At 39.0% G+C, this 19,521-nt stretch overlaps 1 protein-coding gene across 1 annotated transcript; it reads left to right on the top strand.

The window, feature by feature from the left end:
• The first annotated feature begins 343 nt into the window (after positions 1 to 343).
• Positions 344 to 17,211, top strand: tbx21 (T-box transcription factor 21). The gene is made up of 6 exons (XM_066665151.1): positions 344 to 1,149; positions 12,738 to 12,892; positions 13,636 to 13,757; positions 14,393 to 14,551; positions 15,055 to 15,116; positions 16,060 to 17,211. Exons 1-6 carry the CDS (start codon positions 638 to 640, stop codon positions 16,838 to 16,840), a joined length of 1,791 nt encoding a protein of 596 aa, XP_066521248.1. The 5' UTR covers positions 344 to 637; the 3' UTR covers positions 16,841 to 17,211.
• Positions 17,212 to 19,521: the final 2,310 nt, after the last annotated feature.

The following is a 19,521-nucleotide window of genomic DNA, read 5'->3' as shown; positions in this document are numbered from 1 at the left end:
GCCCCTTTAACTCCACCCGTTTTCAGACTAACCCCGCCTTCCGGCGTATGCACTGGCTTGAAGCACTCCCTCATGTCCCACCTTCTGAGCTCGGATTGGCTGCTAGTACACACGCGCGCGCGCACCTCCGCAAGAGACGACCTATCCGAGCAAGGGATGGCGGTGCTTGCCGGAAAACAGGTGGCTTCGAGAATCGACGCGCCCTATCCGCGTCCTGCTCGGCCTGAGCTCCACCTCCTCCTGATCCGCAGCCACCGAATGGATATATCACCGAGTGCACGCGCTGTCATTCTGAGCTTTAAAAAAAGTTTTATAGCAGCAGCACATCCAAGTGTAGGAGAATTAAAACACGACTCCGAGCTGTTTCCGATGTGTTTTAGGCATGGGACTCTTGTGCGCCTGATTCTGTCTCTTTTGCGCGGTGTAAAGGCCAGAAGCGCGCCGCTGCTCTGACTGTGAGCTATGGGACTGCTCTGTGCGTAATTCTCCAACACGCTCTCTGAGTTTCTCTTCGGAAACGTTCGTGTGAAACTTAGTTGTTGTTGTTGTTCTTTTGTTGCTGTTGTTCTTGTTGTTGTTGTTGTTGTTTATTTCCCTTCTCTCCCGCTGGAGAGTGAGCCTATGCTCCCGCACGCGCATGGGCGGCATAGGCGGCAACTTCCAGCGCAACATGCTGCTGAATGGAGCGGACGCGCACGGCTTTCCCAAGGACGCGGACGTGAACCCGGCGCACCGCGACAAGCCGCCGGCTGAGGGACACGAGAGCGAGAGTGCGCCGCCGCTGCCCTTCGCCGCCGCCACGGAGCAGGGCCGCTTTTACGCGGGCGCGCCGCTAGCCAGCTGTCACTTCCAGAGCTACGGCGCGGGAGTGGACGCTTACGCCACTTACCCGGAGCACCCCCACCATCATCACCATCATCATCATCATCACCACCCTACTCCCCCTCACCCTCCCCCGCCTCCTCCTCCTCATCACCATCATCCTCACCACGCCGCGCACCTGCAGCACGGGTACCCTCGCGCACCGCCCCTGTGCGCTCTCCCGGGCCTCCAGGTTTGCGGCAAGACCCAGGTCGTCCTCAACAACTTTCCGCTGTGGGCCAAATTCCACAAGTACCAGACCGAGATGATCATCACCAAGCAGGGCAGGTCAGTGAGGGTGTGCGTGCACACTTGCATGTGTGTTTGGTTGGGGTAGTAGAAGTATTAGGGTCAGAGGGCAATTATTAGTGGGATGTGGGGGTGGATACCTGCATCAAAGCAGCTGTGAGGTGTGGAATGGAAGCACTGAAATTTGTCAGTAGGATGGAGTAGGAGTCTATAAAGTCACAAGCAAAATTTGTGCACCCCCTGGTCAAATGACATTGAAGAAACTCTAAATAGATTTCCTGCACATTTAAGCTCACAACATCTAGCCTAAGGATTTTGGGTTCAAAATAAATTAAAATATAAAATCATAAATATTTTTCTTTGTTTAAACACCTTTAGTAAAATTGTTTTCCCTTTTATGGGTCACATTCAAGTTGAAACATATATACGTTTATTTACCTTCATTTTATTTCTGAATTCACTTTCTTATTTCAGTAGATGGACAGTGAGTGTGCATGAAAATAATCAGAAGTGCTTTCCTCTCCGACAATGCAATTACGTTCACTTACAAACATCAACAAAACAGTTCATTTACCCATGGGGTGTCCAGCCGTGTAGACATGTACATATAGTGCAACACATTCACTGTAATGTAAGTGATGCAGTGGGGGGTAAGCAAGAAATGCCTAGTGAATAGAGCACATGGTGCCAGCTGAAGCAGGTGGACGTGAAATTGAGCTGCCTCTTAAATTTAGAAGGCTAATTAGAAGGGTTATGAATATAGAGGGAGCGAGAGAGGTCATTTAGGCCACGAGTCCCTTCACTCAGACACACTCTGACTTTCATTAGTGTTAAGGTAAACAGATGTTTAGGTGTTCAACCCCACTTTACAGAAACAATTGAAGGTGGTGAAAATGATAAAGTCTGTTAAACTATGAAGAGTTAAGCAAGGAGAGTGTTTGAGGAGTTTTCAAGAGCTGAGAGGATGAGGAAGAAAAACTGTAGACTGTGGCTGAATTGGTGAGGTGGGAAATATACCTATAGATATACCTCACAGAGAGTGTACTCAACAGGTCAGTAAGCATTGCAATGATCCACAGATTTTATGAGTAATCTAATGAATATTCAGAAACATGGCATTCAAATCTAATGATGTACCTGGACATTTTTTCCCTATAAATTAAAGTAACGCTTTGAAATCTTTTGTTGACAATTATCATAGGGCTTAGTACAATTATAATAATAGGGTATATTTAAATAGCCATCTGTTTAAATGGACATATATATGACTATATATATGTGTATATATATATGAGTTTTTCAACCTAAAATTACTTAATTTGGCAACAAGCAATTTATTTGGATTTATTCATCTCAAATATATACTTTTTATGAGCCAATCCAAGGCAACATTTAAGCAATATTTTACATACTTTCAAACCTCACTTACACTTCAAATCCACTTTTGGCATGTTTCAGTTTTAGAGTTTTTGTTGTCTTTTAGAACTGTTCAATGTTAAAATTTATCATTTTACGTTTAGCGGTTTATGTCAATTTCACATCAAAATTGAGAAAATGTGAAATATGTGTTTGTTATGAAACTGCATCATGTGGTAGATGAATAATCAAACCTGTTATCTGAAGTTACTTTCTGGTGTTATTAAAACATAGAGAGCTGGCCTAGATATTTAACTGAGTTATCTCACTGAGTAGGCCGCTGCCAAGATTCTGGTGACCCACATCAATGCCATGTAATCATGCTATCAGAAAGTCTTTTATTACCAAACTAGAGCTTTCAAATAATACTTGGCTTAAATAAATTGAGGAACTTAACAGGTATAACTTTTTATATTATTTATTAAGTTACCTGCATATTCGTTCTGTATTTTAATATTTTCTACCATTTGTTAACAGTGATCAGGCAAATGATTTGTATCGTCTTTGAAGGTTACTTCTTGCTCATGTAACGATGTCAAACAGAAATTTTGGTACCACTTTATTTTAAGTAGATAACAATACTTTCACCAGTAAGGAAATCAATGGAAATGTATTCACTTTTATAGAGTTTTCAGTGTTATGTTTTATATAAAAAAAAGCTATCATTTTAATTATTTTCCATGTAATTACGCAAATGTATTTTGGTAATTGCTACATAATTATATGCAAATGCATATGTCAAGAGGGAAATACATAAGTGCATTTGCATAAATAGTAACACTGTAACTGATATGTAATAGAATTAGCATTAGTCATATTGCTGTTAATGTGTAGCTACATAGTTAATAGGAATGTTATAAAGTCGGAATAGATTTTTCATGTAAATTATACTAGATTTGGATTTTATCACAGTATTTTTATTATGCTGTGGAAACATTTTAGACTTATGACAATTTTACAATTTTACATCAAAAATGGCTTGAACTTTAATGCATTTATCAATGTGTTATCAAAACAAAATAATTTGTTTAATTAATTGAAAGAGCAAACTTCAGTTACAAACAGTTTTAAAGTACAGTTTGTTTGTAAATTTGTGTGTGTGTGTGTGTGGGGGGGGGGGATTACTGTGTGCATGTTTGCATATGTGTGTGTGTGGGTGTATGTGTGTATGGGTATGAGTGTGTGTGTGTGTGTGTGTGTGTGTGTGTGCGTGTGTGTGTGTGTGTGTGTGTGTGTGTGTGCGTGTGCGTGCATGCGTGTGTGTATGTGTTTCCAGAGTGGTCATATGCAGCAGGGGTGTATGAGAATACCCACTTTTTGATGTAAGTCGTTGTGGCAGATGCCTTGAGACCTTGTGGAAAATGACATTGCAGCCACAGTTGCCCTGCTCGTATAATTGAAGTAATTAATACATCTCGCCTACAACGTGCACACACGCACACACACACACACACAAACCCACACACACACACACACACACACACACACACACACACACACATTCTAAATCTGTTGGTCACACATCGCCTTGGGAAAAATGTTCATGACTTGTTCATGAAGACATTAACAAAAACATTTGTGTTACAGCAATAGCCACTTGTACGACAAGCATGTATAGTGCAATGTTGATTGCAACTTTAGCATAAGGCATGCAACCACCAGAGAAGTAGGCTTCACTGGAGCTTCTCAAGGACAGGATAACAAAAAGAAAGACCTTGAGACACCTGCCTTTTGTAACACAGCACATCCTTTGGATATCTTAGCGCTCTCTTCAGCAAAGAGAAAGGTACAACTTTCAGTTCCAGCTTGAGTAAGAGTAGCAGGTTTACAGTGCAGTCCTCTGTGGAGTCCAATGCTATTTCAGCTTTGTCTTGTTCATTTGTTCCTTAGAGCTCTGAAAAGAGCAAAGAAATGGTAAACTAAAAAGATTTTTGTATTTTTATTATACATCTTTTCCTTTAAGGTTCAAGTTAATTTTAAAAGTCACACTCACATCCGTGTTATCAAGGGAGATATATAATGTAATTGTCCAAAACGAGATAATAGTAATAATAATAATAATAATAATAATAATAATAATAATAATGAAACATTTAGAGAAGAGAAGGCATACACATATTTAATTTTTTTTTATTAAAAAATAGCATTTCTCTTGGTCTGTTTTATGGAGGTGTCACACAGTACAATCAACATCTAAAAAAAGGGCAAATATTTATTTATTTAAGTGAAAATATATTTGTAACTTTTTTTTTTTTAATAAAAAGTAATTTTAAGATACCATAACAAATACGACTAAAAATGGCTTGGAATACGCACTACTTAAAAACATAAAAGAATATGTTACAGTTCTGTTCTTAATAAAAAGTAATGTACAAGCTAAGCGTTCTTTAGCATGCATTGGAAATACTAAATAAATACTTATGAAGGACTCAAGGCAATCCTTCATTGTTGTTCAGTTAGAACAATACAATATTGAGGAAAACTATTTATATTTCTAATTCTAATTAAGTCTATAAAGTCTAATTAATTTACATTTGATTTCAAAAGAAATAGTAATGAATTTAAATGTCTTCTGTTGAATTCTAGAATTCTAAAACACGATAGGTTGCCATTTTTGAAAATGCAATTAAAGATTATCTGCAATATTGTTTCATCTTCAAACAGCAACAGTGAAATATAAATGATGTGAAAAGTAGGTGAAAGTTTTATATAATAGGGTATTGAAGTGGTAGGACTCTGTACCAACAAGTGGCCCAGCTTAGTTCATTCAGCTAGCAGGAGCAGGAAGAGTAGGGTGGGGGTCTTGAGGCTAGGAGGTGGGGGGTGGTATCTGGTGGGGGGGTTGGTAGTGGGGTGGTGGAGGGTGGCTGAGGCTGAAACTCAAATGGTCATACACATCAGTGGAGGTGACTTTGAAGTGCAGGAAATGAAGGAAGATGATTTTTTTTCTTTCTCGCTCTCTGTCTTGCTCTTTCTTTGCTCGCTTGCTCTCTCTCTCTCTCTCTCTCTCTCTCTCTCTCTCTCTCTCTCTCTCTCTCTCTCTCTCTCTCCCTCTGGTCTGATAGTGTGTGCAGCGAGGCAGGTTTCCTCAGAAGTGTGGTGAGATGCAGTCCAAGCTGAAGCTTTGAAATGCGCTGTAAAGGCCCAGAGCCTGAGACGAGGCGAGAGCAGAGGTCCTCAAGCCTTTTCAAGTTCTCCTCTAAAACTGCCCCCAGTTTCTCCAGTAGCAGCACTGATACTAACCCTCATACTCTCTATTAGCATCAAACTCTTTCAAACATGCTCTGTATGAGTTCAGCCCAAACCGCCTTACGTCTGTTTTGTTCCAAAAAGAATGGGGGAAGCACCCACGTGTTGATATCAATTCATCTCCGCAGTCAAAAGATCAGCAGTTTTTAACAAAAGTTGAGCATAGAAAAAAACAGTTTGAAAGAGTGTACAGTTCTATGTAGAGGTGAAAAGTAGGTTTCTGAACACTTACAGAAATATTGAAAATCCAGAGCCAAACTTAAAAGCCAATTTACTGCATAGCTACAAAACCTTAGGATTTCAGTTGTTGTGTTCTTATTGTTTTATACTCGACTGATGTATTGATGATGGGAAATACTCTTTTAAATGATTCTCTGAAATGTATAGGTAAACAATGCTAAAACTGCTTGCTATCCTGAGCTATGGCCTTCTGAGATCATTTATATTAGCTGACTTTTAAAACAGAAAGATTCATAATCTACCTCATTCTTAACGTAATTTCATTAACTAATATATTAATACCATATGTGAAATGCCTTCAAAAGTTATAGTGTGCAATCTAATATATTGTATTTAATCTAAAATACAAACCAAAAATTTTAATATATTTCTTCTCCTCTTTATTTGAGCATAGTAGCTTCTTACTACATTGTGAACATTTATTAACAAATGAAACAGGAAAAAAATAGATTTTTGGCAATAATCTTACATTACAAACGCAGGGTATATTTGCTTTCTCCTGTAAAGTTACCATTTTGGAAATACATGATTTTGCTTTGATATGATATCTGTGGCTCCTCAGATAAGCTCCCTGAGTTTGGTTTGGTGGAGAGTACTCTTCATGGAGATGTGATTCAGCAGCTTCTTTGTAGATCTTTCAGACTTCTGCGAAGTTCACACTCAGAGGAATCATGGGTCTCTGCTCAATGTGAGAATAAAACCAGCTTTTCTGCTTCAGCGAATTCGCATCTGGAAATTTAGTGTCAGGAGTGTGCAGTGTTGGTGAACATTTCAGACGGTTCTTTACGGCATCATTACTTTATCAATGCAAATAGTTATATTCCTATAATAGCTAAGAAGTAGCTTACATGCTCTTATACTTTTTATATAAGTGCACAAGAGCAGGAAGTTTTGCATGGTTCAGTTCACTTTTGCATGGCATGGGGCTACAGTATTAGAGTTAGTCTTTAAAGATCGCCCAATAAATATAACATGATAATAAGGCAGTTCATTGGCTTTGTGCATTCTCCATAAATTATATTGCGTATCTGCATATGATAAAGTACAGAACACTGCTACCTCGTCTTTCCCCTGTACCAGTTGTACAGCATAGATGTGTGTTGTTCTGCTAGGGTGAGAGGATATTTATTTCTATTTTAGTTTTTGCATTTGCTCTCTGTTTCTTCTGTTGTTGTTTTTTTTTCTTGCACTGAACATGTCATTTCCTGTTCAGCTGGTAATGTAGCAAGCATGGAGCAAAGCAGAGTGTTGCTGCGAGCAGCCAGGGCCTCAGCAGAGTGAAGTTTCTGAGTAGCTGTTGGACTTGTGGCACTTTGCTCGCTGCCAAGCTGCTAGGTGCAACCTCCAGGAGAATCCAGAAGAGCAGCGCTGATAGATGCAGATGACATGTGACAGAGGCAGTTCAGTAAAACAACATCAAGATCAAAGGAACTGTCTGTTATGAGGGATGTGAGTGTGGTCGCTTAGCTCACACACTTTTCAAAAGAAAATATTCTGCCAGAGCTGTGTACAGTGAAGCCACTCCAACATCTGCATTTGAACAGTGGTTTCTGAACTCACCACATCGGTATAATACCTGACAAACACTTAATAAATATGAAGAAATAAAGCTGACATCAGTTCTTTGGAGTAGTGCTATAGAATGACCACTTTAGGTGGTTCATTCATTAAGGAGAATTTTTTTTAAAATGAGATCTGTAAAGTTTAAAGAAATGAAGAATAATGTGAATATTATTTAAGGCTTTTCCAAAATGCATACATGCAAACCAAGAACCAAAAAGTGTTTTATAGACCCTTAAGAACCATGTTTGTAAATGAGATGTGTGGCCTAAAACATTTAGGTTCAATGTTTCATGCGTGCATTCATTCATTCATTTTTTGTAACTGCTATATCCCCAAATTACTGAGCCAACAAACACACCCTGGATGATGCATCAATCTACAGCAGGGCATCACTCACTCACACAGAACTATGCATATATCAACCAATTTACATGTGTTTTTAATTAGTGGGTGGAGGAACCCCACACTAAAAATGGCACACCATTCTCCTCACAAACAGTGACCCTAGGCAATGATTGAGCCCAGGACCCCAAGATCTGTGTAGGAATGACTGTACCTGTTGCACCACTGTGCTATCTTTTTCATGTCAAGCAGCCCCCTTTATAAATGACACAATTTTAAATTGGTATTTCAGTATAGTCCTGACTAATTGGTCATTTCTAGTGTCGAATATAAAGGTATAAGTATCCTCATAAAGAAAATACTTTACCGGTTTGAGCATTCTTTTTACAGTCTTGACTTCCGTAAACATCTTGGCACTAAATATGTTTACAACATCTTTAATCATGAATCAAGAAGTTCTTTAGGGCGCCAAATGTGCCTCTACTATGAAGCATTTTTTGGCCCCAGTGTTATTAAGAATGCATGTTTGTTATACTCTAAAACTCTGCAGCAGGCCAGTAGGCTGCCTCTCCAGTCTGGTTTATAGGCAGGTGCACATAAAAACAAAAAGAGAAGGAAAATCTGGGAATAAATCGGAGGGGTTTGTACAGGAAGACCTGGCTGGGTCCACTACCAGCTATAGACTGGCGTGTTTTCATCATAGACGATCAAGCGTAGGTGCAGTGACATAAACTGGACCTGAACTCCTGTCCTGGTGAATCAGTGAGTGCACTCAAGGAGAAAAGTCTTCTCCCCACTGAATATCCAGTCACTCAGCTATCTTCTGCTTCACATCGTTGCCTTTCTCTCTCCCTTTCTCCCTCTCTCTCTCTCTCTCTCTCTCTCTCTCACACACACACACACACACACACTGCACTCTATCTTTAACCTCCTCTTATTATCTTTCCACTATCTATTTATCTATTTGCCTCTGCCATCTTTCTGACTCACCATACGCTTTCTTGCCTTTATAAAGGAAGTGGTCAGTGTGTCTTAGCAAAGCATGTTTCTCTGTTGTTTATAATCTCTTTTAAGTTTCAGTTCATGCCTACTTTACCCTGAAGAGATGTGTGTGTGTGTGTGCTGCCGTTGCTGTTCATAGTGTACAGCATGTACACTTTTTAGAAACTGAAAAGTGATATCAGATAAAACTAATGGAAACTCTTTCACTCATCAGAGCAAATAAGAGTCCTAGACAGCAGAGGAGGGACATATGTGTTTGGCAACCACCTACTGGAAGAGAGTCTTTACTAAGCCTTTAAGTCAAAAAAAGGAGTCATAGAGAAGTTTCCATAGGTTAACCATTTTTGTCATAGTAAACCGGTTCCTCCCACTCATGCAAAACTCACTTCTCTGTGGTAAACCCGTAGGTTTCCCCTTGCCAGGTACTGATTTCTTATAAATCGTCTTTTTTAGATAAGTCTGACAACCTTAAGGAGCTCAGTCAGAGGAAGAACGAGAAGGCAACATAACTCTGGTTATCTGTCAGCTAGAGGAGTCAGAGGGAGTAAAATGGCTCAGAGATGAGCCTTGCTCTGGTTTCTGTTTTCACTTATATTGCTGGCTGATATGAAAGAATAAACCCATCACACCCTGGCTTTACAATGCCACTATCCATCTCACGATGATGACTGATTATTAGTGTGTGTGGACTGCCATCTGATGACACACAGCACATGAACATGCTGAGGTTTTGGTGCCAGCTATACCGGAAGGTTTAAAATATTAGGGAAGTGACTATCTTGAGAAAAGGGCATGTTATATTATAAACGTTGATTAACCACTTCCTTCCACAAAATAGACCCATAAGTAGATAAATAACCGCATCAGAAAGCATTTAGCTAAATAAAAATACAGCATGGGTTGCTATATTTTAGTGCAACTATTACAATGACAGTCATGGCATTTGGCAGATGCTCTTAATCAGAGTGGCTTAACATTCGAATCACGGTACATTTGTAGACAAATACATGGCTAGGATCTGGTTTAAGGGCCCCTGTTGGTATCGCATGGTGTGCTAACCGGGTTAATGGAATCAAACCCCAGTTTGAAGACAGTGGCTTTACACTAAAGCAATCAGTAATGTACAGGAACAGTGCAATTTCTACATCCTCCCTGTATTCGCAGAGACATCTACAGTTTTAGGTACAAAAATGAACAAGTAGATATTCACATAATTGCAATGGAATTTTGCTCAGCCAATAACGAATCGATCAGCTACACAATTTATAGAGAAATTATATGTGAACACCCATTTCCTGCCATTAATCAGAGGATCGTTCATTGCATGTCTTCTACTTATGCTGTCTCTTACTCCCTCTCCCTCTCGGGCAATTTGAGTAAGTAGAACTGTATGTTTGGGAGGTGTAACACACATTAGCATTCTTCCATTTAATATTTGCTTGTGAGCGAGGCATTGCTCTTTGATGGTTATGTACAGAGTGGCCATCGTAAGCCTGTAGCAGTGAAGTGGTGAATGTCAAAAGAACAAGCCTTAAAGGAATTTACCTTCTCTCGTAGGTTGACGAGTACACAAAAGGTCAAGTCGCATGCCAATATATCTATTTCCAGAGGGAGGCAGGTAAAATATTTCTGTTGAGTAGTTATGGTTTTTGTTTACAGCATTAAGTAGATTTTCTTAACTCTAGAACTGGAGCCCAGAGAGATCTACCCATTGACACATTAATTTACAATTTGTCAACTTTTATATACACCTGCCATCTATTTATATATTCTCCTTAAAAATGTATTAAACAAACTGGGATGCTTTGGAGCAGCCACAAATTATATTGAATGGTATAATCTCCCTTGAATTAGTCTGTGGAGCAACAGAAAAAACATTCTCTAGGGTGATGGAGTTTTACCCAATACATTTGGGAGGAACAGAAGCAGTGTTTCAGATCTAAAGCTAAATATCCTACATTAATACTAACCTCTCTACTCTTTATGTGACTCAAATCAGAAATTATGTGTCATCAAAGCCCCACATGCATAAAAATATTTTACCTGCACGTCCACGAATAATTGTAGTGTTTTAATAAGACACTTAGAACACATTCAAAACCTGAAAAGTTTCAAATGTCATTTAAATATCTATTATAAAACAATCAGTAATTTCATAGAATACACTTCAGGTCTGAACACCATTCTGATGTTTACACCTTCACAGAGTATCAGAATGAAGCGGAGGTTTGTGCTTGAGCAGTAGAGCCTACCACAGTCAGACTTCTTGAATGAAATGACTGATACAGTGAGTGCTTGTATACAGTCAAAATGTCTCTGAAAACCCTGTAGCCTGAAGCAAGTTTGTGTGTAAGAGAATGTGCCAAAAAGTCAAGTGCCGTGTTGTGGTATTGTAGCACCAATTATCCCTGTGTTTATCGCACACAGTTTTCTTATACCCAGCACACAACATATTGTGAAGCCATTTCTCTCTAATGAGGAAGGCTATGGATTTACTGTAAATGCAAATGATTTCAAACATGTTTATTGCTGTTGTCATAAAATAATGCATCTTCAAATTAGTTGATTTACATAAAAATAATTATGTTCTTAGAGGGAAAGAATTCAGATTATTCAGAGATGTAAAAATATGAACAAGGTCCTCCCTTCAATGTCATTGGTGTAAGTTAATGTAATGTAAAGACATTTTGTTCCTGGTTGTCTATGCATCCTCATTAGTTTTTGGACAGTGACGATTTGCATATGTATTAATGCCATAATAAAATAACGGACTATAGCAGCCACACCTTCAGCCATGTTAATATTTAAATTATGTTACATTAAATTCTACACAATCTCCACAATGAGACCACAATCTCTTTTACCCTTGGATTCTGGAAATAAATATGTGAATTTTAATGTGAAGGCGTACGTTAGGGTTATTGTAAATTTAGAGTTACAGCAATGGTAAAGATAAGGGTTAGTTTTAGTTGGCAAAAAAGTCTATATAATGTCACCTGAAACCACAGAGACAAGACTGTGCGTGTGTGTGTGTGTGTGTGTGTGTGTCTGTGGTCTGAGGCCCTTAGAGATAGAGGTGCAGGCTACATGTGAATTTTTAATAGTGTCTTTTAATAAAAGATGTGTGGAGAAAAGGCAGCTGATTGCTGCAGCATTACTAGCTGAACTGATTTTTATGTTGGAGGATGTCACTGAGAGAAGGTGACCAAGAGGTCAGTGTGTCCCCAGGCAATACAAGCAGGGATGCAGGATAAAGTTCATCACACTTCACAGACACATACACAGAAACACAGGAATACACCACACACAGACACAGATACAGACACGCGCATACACTCACACTCACACATACACACAGGAACACCCTTATATCAACCAATTTAAAACACATTCACCTTATCATGATGAATAAACAAATATTTATTCAATAAAAGGACTTTCCTTTTTCCTCATTCTATCATCTCTGACCTCCTCAGCTGTACTTTACCTTTTGAAAGAATTCCATAATAGATCAATACAAATGTTTCATAATATCTAGGAATGATCTTGTGATTTGTAAAATATGGCATTGTTATGGCCACAACAAAACCATCGTTTCCTTTATATATATATTTATCTTTTTTTAACTGAACATTGTGAATTGAAATAAATGTTTCAAATTTATTTAGAAAAATAATTTTGAATGAAGAAAATTATTTCTTTTTGAAGAACTATATAAGTTAAAATCTGAACAAATTAATTCAGGGTAGCGTAACATGAAATATTTTTTTCTCATATCTCCTCTTTTTGGTTTCTCTGTGGTTTTCTTTGAGCAGGAGGATGTTCCCTTTCCTCAGTTTTAATATCAGCTCCCTGGACCCGTCGGCTCACTACAATGTGTACGTGGATGTGGTTCTTGCTGACCAGCACCATTGGAGATACCAAGGGGGCAAGTGGGTGCAGTGTGGCAAAGCAGAAGGCAACATGCCAGGTTCTCACATATTCACACACACCCACACTCTCACACACACACACACACACACACTCGCACCCACTGCTTCTCCACACTAGCTCAGTATCTACTTTACCCTGCTAGCTTTTATTTTTATCTGTATCGTGGTTTTCACATAGTGAATGCCACTGTGCATTGCAGGGAAAAAAACATTTCTCAGTGCAATTGTCTTCTTGTGGCGGTGAGAATATATTTGGTGTCACTGTACACCACAATCACAGAAACCTGTGCGTGAGACCTTCCCCTGTGACTGTGAGCTGCAGCAGGTTACAGTCAATGACTGATCTATAATAATGCATTACATCTCAGACTAACCTATTCCAATCATGCACATCTTTTATATCTTTTAAAAAAGAAAAAAGGCGGAGACATCAATGCTATATTTAATTCGGCAGCCTTTTTATTAAGTTCAAAACTTATATATTATTAATACAAAAAACTTAATATATATATTATTTTTAATTCAGAAACTGTTCTTTGGAGTGGTGCCTGAGAAGTTTCACCTTTGTTCCTTGTCTTTTTCCATGTAGTAATTATTCAGAAATAGATTTAAAGGATAGTCCTGAGAAAGTGAGTTTATATAGCCACATACTGTAAAACTTCAACAAGAGCTATTTCCCACAATTTAATGTCCATTAAAAAATTCCAACAATTTTAAAAGTTTTTTTATAATACACAATTACATTGTGCAAATGGTTAATGTCTATGTTTCTTTCACACAGGCAACAGGATGTACATGCACCCTGATTCTCCCAACACTGGAAATCACTGGATGAGGCAGGAAGTCTCATTTGGAAAGTTAAAACTCACCAACAACAAGGGCAGCTCCAACAACATGGCACAGGTGTCTGTTAGCAAACTTGAAAAGTTAGATCTATACATATTTCAATATAAAATTCACATTTCACATTTCAGTTTTACACTATAAAACAACACAGTGTGTAATGTCACAAAATATTATAAAATACTTATTAAAATAAATAAATAAATAAACTACAAACTAATACAATTAAAATTATAACTACTTAAATTTTTTTAAAACATTTTTATGGCAAAAGCAGTGTGATCCCCTGCTTATAGTTCATCTCCCATTTGCTCCCATTTTCTTTCTGCTGGAACATTTCTATCAGGATCTGAAGGTTTTTAGCCACAAAAACATTAATGAGATCAGCAACTGATGCTGGATGATTAGTTCTGGATCACAAACCACACACTAGCTTATCTCAGTGGTACTGGATGGTGCTTCATTACTTCAGAGAATGCAAGTACATAGCGACATCTTTCTGTGCTAGGGTGATTTTTACCCCTGTAGCCCATGCTTGATATTAGGTAAAATTATACTTAAAAATGTTTGTCTTATATATTGACTAGACTGAACTAGCCAAGACACAGTTTTTATTTGTAAATATAAAGGTTTTGTGTTCTAATGTCTACTGTTTTTGCCCTGTATCAATGTGCATTGTTTTGCCCCCCACACAGATGATAGTGCTGCAGTCTCTCCATAAGTACCAGCCTCGCTTGCACATAGTGGAGGTGAAGGAGGATGGAACAGAAGATCCCTTCCTCAGCTCTAAAGCACAGACCTTCATCTTCCCTGAGACACAGTTTATTGCAGTGACGGCCTACCAGAATGCAGATGTGAGTCAGCCCCCTCCCCTCCCCCCCACCACTACCACCCACAGACTGTGGATTCTGTTCTCTCTTTCAATCACAGTGAACGTGTGACATAACCACTGACGAGACCTGGAGAGATGAAGTGCTACAAAGTGTAGCACGAAACTGCCTGACCACAGTGGGTGCTGTAATTGATCAGTCATAACAGAGTTACCATGCCATGTCTGCTGTTTGTGTACACATTTTGCCATAAAATAATAATCTGTAAATTAAGCAATGCTTTAACTGCAGGGGTTAGTTTATAAAGACTACATGACCCATGGTTACCCTAAAATCTGCTTTAGCTCATTTCAGTCTAGAAAGTGCTATGAGTCTTTTTTTTTTTTTTAATAGGACTTTATGGATATTTATGTAGCCTTGTGAACGTAAGTGGTATTGAGATATCTTATGATTAATTATTTATTTTATTCTCCTGTCCCATGTCCTGTCTATCCATGTCTATGTGTCTATGTGTCTTTTCCTTTTAGATCACACAGCTGAAAATAGACCATAACCCTTTTGCAAAAGGTTTCCGGGACAATTATGACACGTAAGTATCTCTTTCTTTCTCTCTCTGTCTCTCTCTTTCTCTTTCTCTCTCTCTCTCTCTCTCTCTCTCTCTCTCTCTCTCTCTCTCTCTCTCTCTCTCTCTCTCTCTCTCTCTCTCTCTCTCTCTCTAAATACCTACCAAAAATCATCTGGAACATGATTTGAAAATGGTTTGTATTCCATTTCCAGACCATTCAAACACCAAATAATATTAGAAAATAATAATAATGTAACATAAATAGTTAAATGAAATGTAAATAGTAAAATAATAGTAAATGTTTGAAGGGTTTGTTGCATATAGCAACCTTCTGTGAGGTTATAAAAAGGCAAATTTTGAAATAACATTTATAATATACTGTGCTGTGTTATTACATTCTTGATATATGCATGTGTAGAATACACCAATCAACCATATGAGCACCTCCATGTTTCTACACTCACTATCCATGCTCACAGCTTCACTGTTCTCAGTTCAGCAGTGACACTGAGGGTTTTAAAAGCTCCAGCAGTCCTGCTCCGTCTGATCTACTCATACCAGCGCAACACACACTCACACACCACCACCACCACCATGTCAGTGTCACTTAAAGGAGGGGGGTCAAAAAAATGTGCATAGCAACAGATGGGCTACAATGTGTAATAGTAGTACTACATAGTGCTCCTGTGTGGTCATAGAAGGACAATGATTTAATGTAGAAACATAATAGTGTTCATAATGTTTATGATGTAGATTCTAGAGAGTTAAACGTTTTGCGGGTCTGGTTCCTTTCAAAGTTTCTGTGTACAATTCATATTAAGTTATTAAATGAATGAGGAATTAAAAGGTCTTTTTATTTTAGCGTTAACAAGGCTCACATATTGCCCTTAAGCTATTTGCATTTAACACCTCTGCAGGGGGTTTTGTAAGCTGAATTTGACATTTGACCTTTGATGTTACCACGCAGGCTCTACGCACCTCCGGACTCGGACCGCCTCACTCCCTCACCCACAGACACTCAGCAGCTGATGGCAGGCAGCTGCTACCCCCACCAGCCTTACTTATCCGATCAGTATGTTAACCCCCTGCAGCATAGCCGCTTCTACAGCCGGGAGCCAGTCAGCATGGCCCACCAAGGCCCCAAAGACCCTCCAGCAGTTCCTCATGCCCGCTGGTACCTACCCAGCCAGCAAGGTCCACCCTCAAATCGTCTGGACTTCAACTCATATGAGAGCGACTATACGTCCAGTAGTCTTTACAAGCCCTTCCCCATTCAGACATCACCCCACCACCCACTCAGTTATTACCCCGACAACCCCTTCGCTTCTGGGCCTGTGTCCAGTGCTAGCCCTGGGACTTGGACGACAGGGAGGCCATCACCACAGTACCTCAATCACACTCACCCAGGAAAGCCCACCTCTGGCCTCAGCTGGTTCCATGCCACACCCTCATCTCCTTCAACAGTTAATTCCCGCCTGCACCCTCCTGCTTCCCTCCTGGAGTCCCTGAGGCTACCTCTGCTCCAGGATAAGCCCAAAGAGTCTGGGGATGACCCCTGGATGGAGACACCATCTGTAAAATCTGTGGACTCAACTGATTCCGGCCTGTTCGAGAGCGGAGAGAGCAAGAAAAGACGAGTGTCCCCCTATGCCTCCAGCACTGAGAATTCCCCTCCAAACCGCACAAATGACAATTGTGAGAAGGACAACAGCAGTGATGCAAGCTATTACAGTTTCTACAGTCACTGAGGGCATATCGGTCACCTCGCATTTGTCTAGTGGTCTCCCACACTCTGAGATTTAACAATCCCTGTGAACATGAAATATAATGTTTTTGTTGCTGCAGTAACAAAAGCTCATATCTCCCAAATGGTCATTGTATATATGTGAAAGGGAGATTTATACAGTATACCTATACTACCTATAATTATATGTCTGAGAGCAAATAATTCAGGCCTAATAAAAGAATAACTTTGAACTGGTAGAAGAATCACAAGAATCTCTAAAATATTAACTTATCAAGGGACTGCATAAAACATGTGTGACTTGTGATAAAATAATGGCCTCTTTTTTGGGACAATTTCTGCAAAAAAAGAAGAAAATGGGGATATGAGTTTTTATACAACAGTGACCATTTTGGTATTTGTTTCAAGTATTATTCTATTCAGATTATATAAATAAAAAAAATAATGTAATATATTTTCAACATTTAAATTTTGTATAAGACTGCTGAAGAGTTGCAGAACTCCAAGGGGGGATAGAGGTGGGCTGGCAGTGAACAGCAAAGGGCAAATGTCAATAGAAGTTTACACAGGACTCTCTTGTAGCACTGGTTTCATTGGCCCTTAAATGTTCTAGCTGACCCTCTCGTGTTCTTTGTTGTTTTCCTTCCCTGTGGTGGCAGTGTGGAGGTTAAGATCAGCTGGAGGTGCTCTTACGGTTGCTGTCAAGCATGGTGAGGGCCTTAGGAATCAAGATAATGTGACTGTACACAAACACTGGCTTAAAGATACACACACACACATACACAGGGAAACTTGACAGATTTCAAAGTTGTTTTATTTTTTTTTTAGAATTTTTATTATAATTTAAAGGGCCCATCATGGATTGTTTTATTCAAGTATTCGAACATTGAACATGTTAAAGCTTCCAGATATATATATATATATATATATATATATATATATATATATATATATACACACAGGTGCTGGTCATAAAATTAGAATATCATGAACAAGTTTATATATTTCTGTAATTCCATTCAAAAAGTGAAACTTGTATATTATACACATTCATTACACAAAGACTGATATATTTCAAGTGTTTATTTCTTTTAATTTGATGATTATAACTGACAACTAATGAAAACCCCAAATTCAGTATCTCAGAAAATTACAATATTGTGAAAAGGTTCAATATTGAAGACACCTGGTGCCACACTCTAATCAGCTAATTAACTCAAAATCTCTCAGTCTAGTTCTGTAGACTACACAATCATGGTGAAGACTGCTGACTTGATATTTATTCAAAAGACGACCATCGACACTTTACACAAGCAGGGCAAGACACAAACTGTTATTGCTAAAGAGGCTGGCTGTCCACAGAGCTCTGTGTCCAAGCACATTAATAGAGAGATGAAGGGAAGGAAAAGATGTGGTAGAAAAAGTGTACAAGCAATAGGGATGACCACAGCCTGGAGAGGATTGTGAAACAAAACCCATTCAAAAATGTGGGGAAGATTCACAAAGACTGGACTGCAGCTGGAGTCAGTGCAAGAACCCCCATGCACAGAGGTATGGAAGACATAGGTTTCAGCTGTAGCATTCCTTGTGTCAAGCCACTCTTGAACAAGAGACAGCATCAGAAGTGTCTCGCCTGGGCTAAAGACTGGACTGCTGCTGAGTGGTCCAAAGTTATGTTGTCTGATGAAAGAAATTTTTTAAATCAAGGTCACAGAGTCTGAAGAAAGGTTGCTTGAGGTCCAGTGTAAAGTTTCCACAATTATTGATGGTTTGGGGTGCCATATCATCTGCTGGTATTGGTCCACTATGTTTTCTGAGGTCCAGGGTCAACGCAGCCATCTATCAGGAGGTTTTAGATCACTTCATGCTTCCTGCTGCTGACCAACATTATGGAGATGCAGATTCCATTTTCCAACAGGACTTAGCACCTGCACACAGTGCCAAAGCTACCAGTACCTGGTTTAAGGACCATGGTCTCCCTGTTCTTAAATGGCCGGCAAACTTGCCTGACCTTAACCCCATAGAAAATCTATAGGGTATTGTGAAGAGGAAGATGCAATACGCTAGACCCAACAATGCAGAAGAGCTGAAGGCCACTATCAGAGCAACCTGGGCTCTCATAACACCTGAGTAGTGCTACAGACTCCATGCCATGCCGCACTGCTGCAGTAATTCAGGCAAAAGGAGCCCCAACTAAGTATTGAGTGCTGTACATGCTCATACCTTTCATGTTCATACTTTTCAGTTGGCGAGAGTTTCTAAAAACCTTTTATTTATTTATTTATTTATTTTTTGTATTGCTCTTAAGTAATATTCTAATTTTCTGAGATACTGAATTTGGGGTTTTTATTAGTTTTCAGTTATAATCATCAAATTAAAAGAAATAAACACTTGAAATATATCAGTCTGTGTGTAATGAATGAGTATAATATACAAGTTTTTGAATGGAACTTTTTCATGATATTTTAATTTTATGACCAGCATGCGTATATATATATATATATATATATATATATATATATATATATATATATATATATTACCTAATTCAGCTTGAGGTAATTTAGCTCCACCCATTCATGCTGAATATATGAGGAAGTCAGAAAAGAGCTTCATTCATTCATTCATCTAACTGCTTATCCAGTTTAGGGTCGCAGTGTATCTGGAGCCTCCCCTAAATCACTG

This window comes from Hoplias malabaricus, chromosome 3, assembly GCF_029633855.1.
Source record: "Hoplias malabaricus isolate fHopMal1 chromosome 3, fHopMal1.hap1, whole genome shotgun sequence".
Lineage (NCBI taxonomy): Eukaryota > Metazoa > Chordata > Actinopteri > Characiformes > Erythrinidae > Hoplias > Hoplias malabaricus.
The sequence above is the reverse complement of the archived record's forward strand: the minus strand, read 5'-3'. Positions and strand labels throughout refer to the sequence as shown.

What these genes read in the sequence shown, in the direction of transcription:
- tbx21 (XM_066665151.1), top strand. Translation starts at nt 638, where the DNA reads ATGGGCGGCATAGGCGGCAACTTCCAGCGCAACATGCTGCTGAATGGA. An exon ending in CGGCCTACCAGAATGCAGAT is followed by an intron (nt 14,552 to 15,054) that starts GTGAGTCAGCCC and finishes TTTTCCTTTTAG; the next exon opens with ATCACACAGCTGAAAATAGA. An exon ending in TTCCGGGACAATTATGACAC is followed by an intron (nt 15,117 to 16,059) that starts GTAAGTATCTCT and finishes GTTACCACGCAG; the next exon opens with GCTCTACGCACCTCCGGACT.